This window comes from Pteropus vampyrus, unplaced genomic scaffold, assembly GCF_000151845.1.
Source record: "Pteropus vampyrus isolate Shadow unplaced genomic scaffold, Pvam_2.0 Scaffold291, whole genome shotgun sequence".
In the NCBI taxonomy this organism is placed as follows: Eukaryota; Metazoa; Chordata; class Mammalia; order Chiroptera; family Pteropodidae; genus Pteropus; species Pteropus vampyrus.
This window is the reverse complement of record NW_011889072.1, coordinates 877,102-877,511: the sequence shown is the minus strand read 5'-3', so window position 1 is coordinate 877,511 and position 410 is coordinate 877,102. Positions and strand designations below refer to the sequence as shown.

General features: G+C 75.6%; 1 protein-coding gene across 4 annotated transcripts in view; it reads right to left on the bottom strand.

The window, feature by feature from the left end:
• ATG4B (autophagy related 4B cysteine peptidase) overlaps window positions 1–143 on the bottom strand; it is a 22,844-nt gene extending 22,701 nt beyond the window's left edge. For 3 of the 4 annotated variants that reach the window (XM_023521092.1, XM_023521093.1, XM_011376274.2), the window contains exon 1: window positions 26–143. In XM_023521092.1, coding sequence (XP_023376860.1) covers window positions 26–35 — 10 coding nt within the window. In that variant the 5' untranslated portion in view covers window positions 36–143. The remainder of the gene's footprint in view (window positions 1–25) is intronic. The other variant, XM_023521094.1, reaches the window with a different exon arrangement.
• Between the last annotated feature and the right edge of the window lie 267 nt (window positions 144–410).

Here is a 410-nt window from a genome sequence, read left to right as displayed (position 1 = left end):
CCCCAACGCCCCGGCAGGCCCTCACCTGCGTCCATCTTCCCTCTCCGGCCGCCGACTGAGCGCCGCGTCGCTCCGACTGGTCCGCAGAGCGACGCGACGGGCCGCCGCTGGGGCCAATCCGAGGCGCGGGCGGGGCCGGAAGTTCGCGCGGAAGCGCGCCGGCCGCCATCTTGGCGTACGGCGGAGCCTGGCACGAAGGACCCAGCCCCGGTGTTGGAGTGCCCGGCGGCCTTCGGCGCGAGCGCCGATGACTTCAGCAACGACCCACCGGGGCGGCGGAAGTAGGCGCAGGTGGGCAGCGAGGCCTCGGGGCGAGCGCGTCATCCGGCCATGCGTCCGGACCCGCAGGCGCGGCCATCTTGCCGTACGGATGGGCCCGGCGCGCCATGTCGCCGTACGGAGCCGCTGGG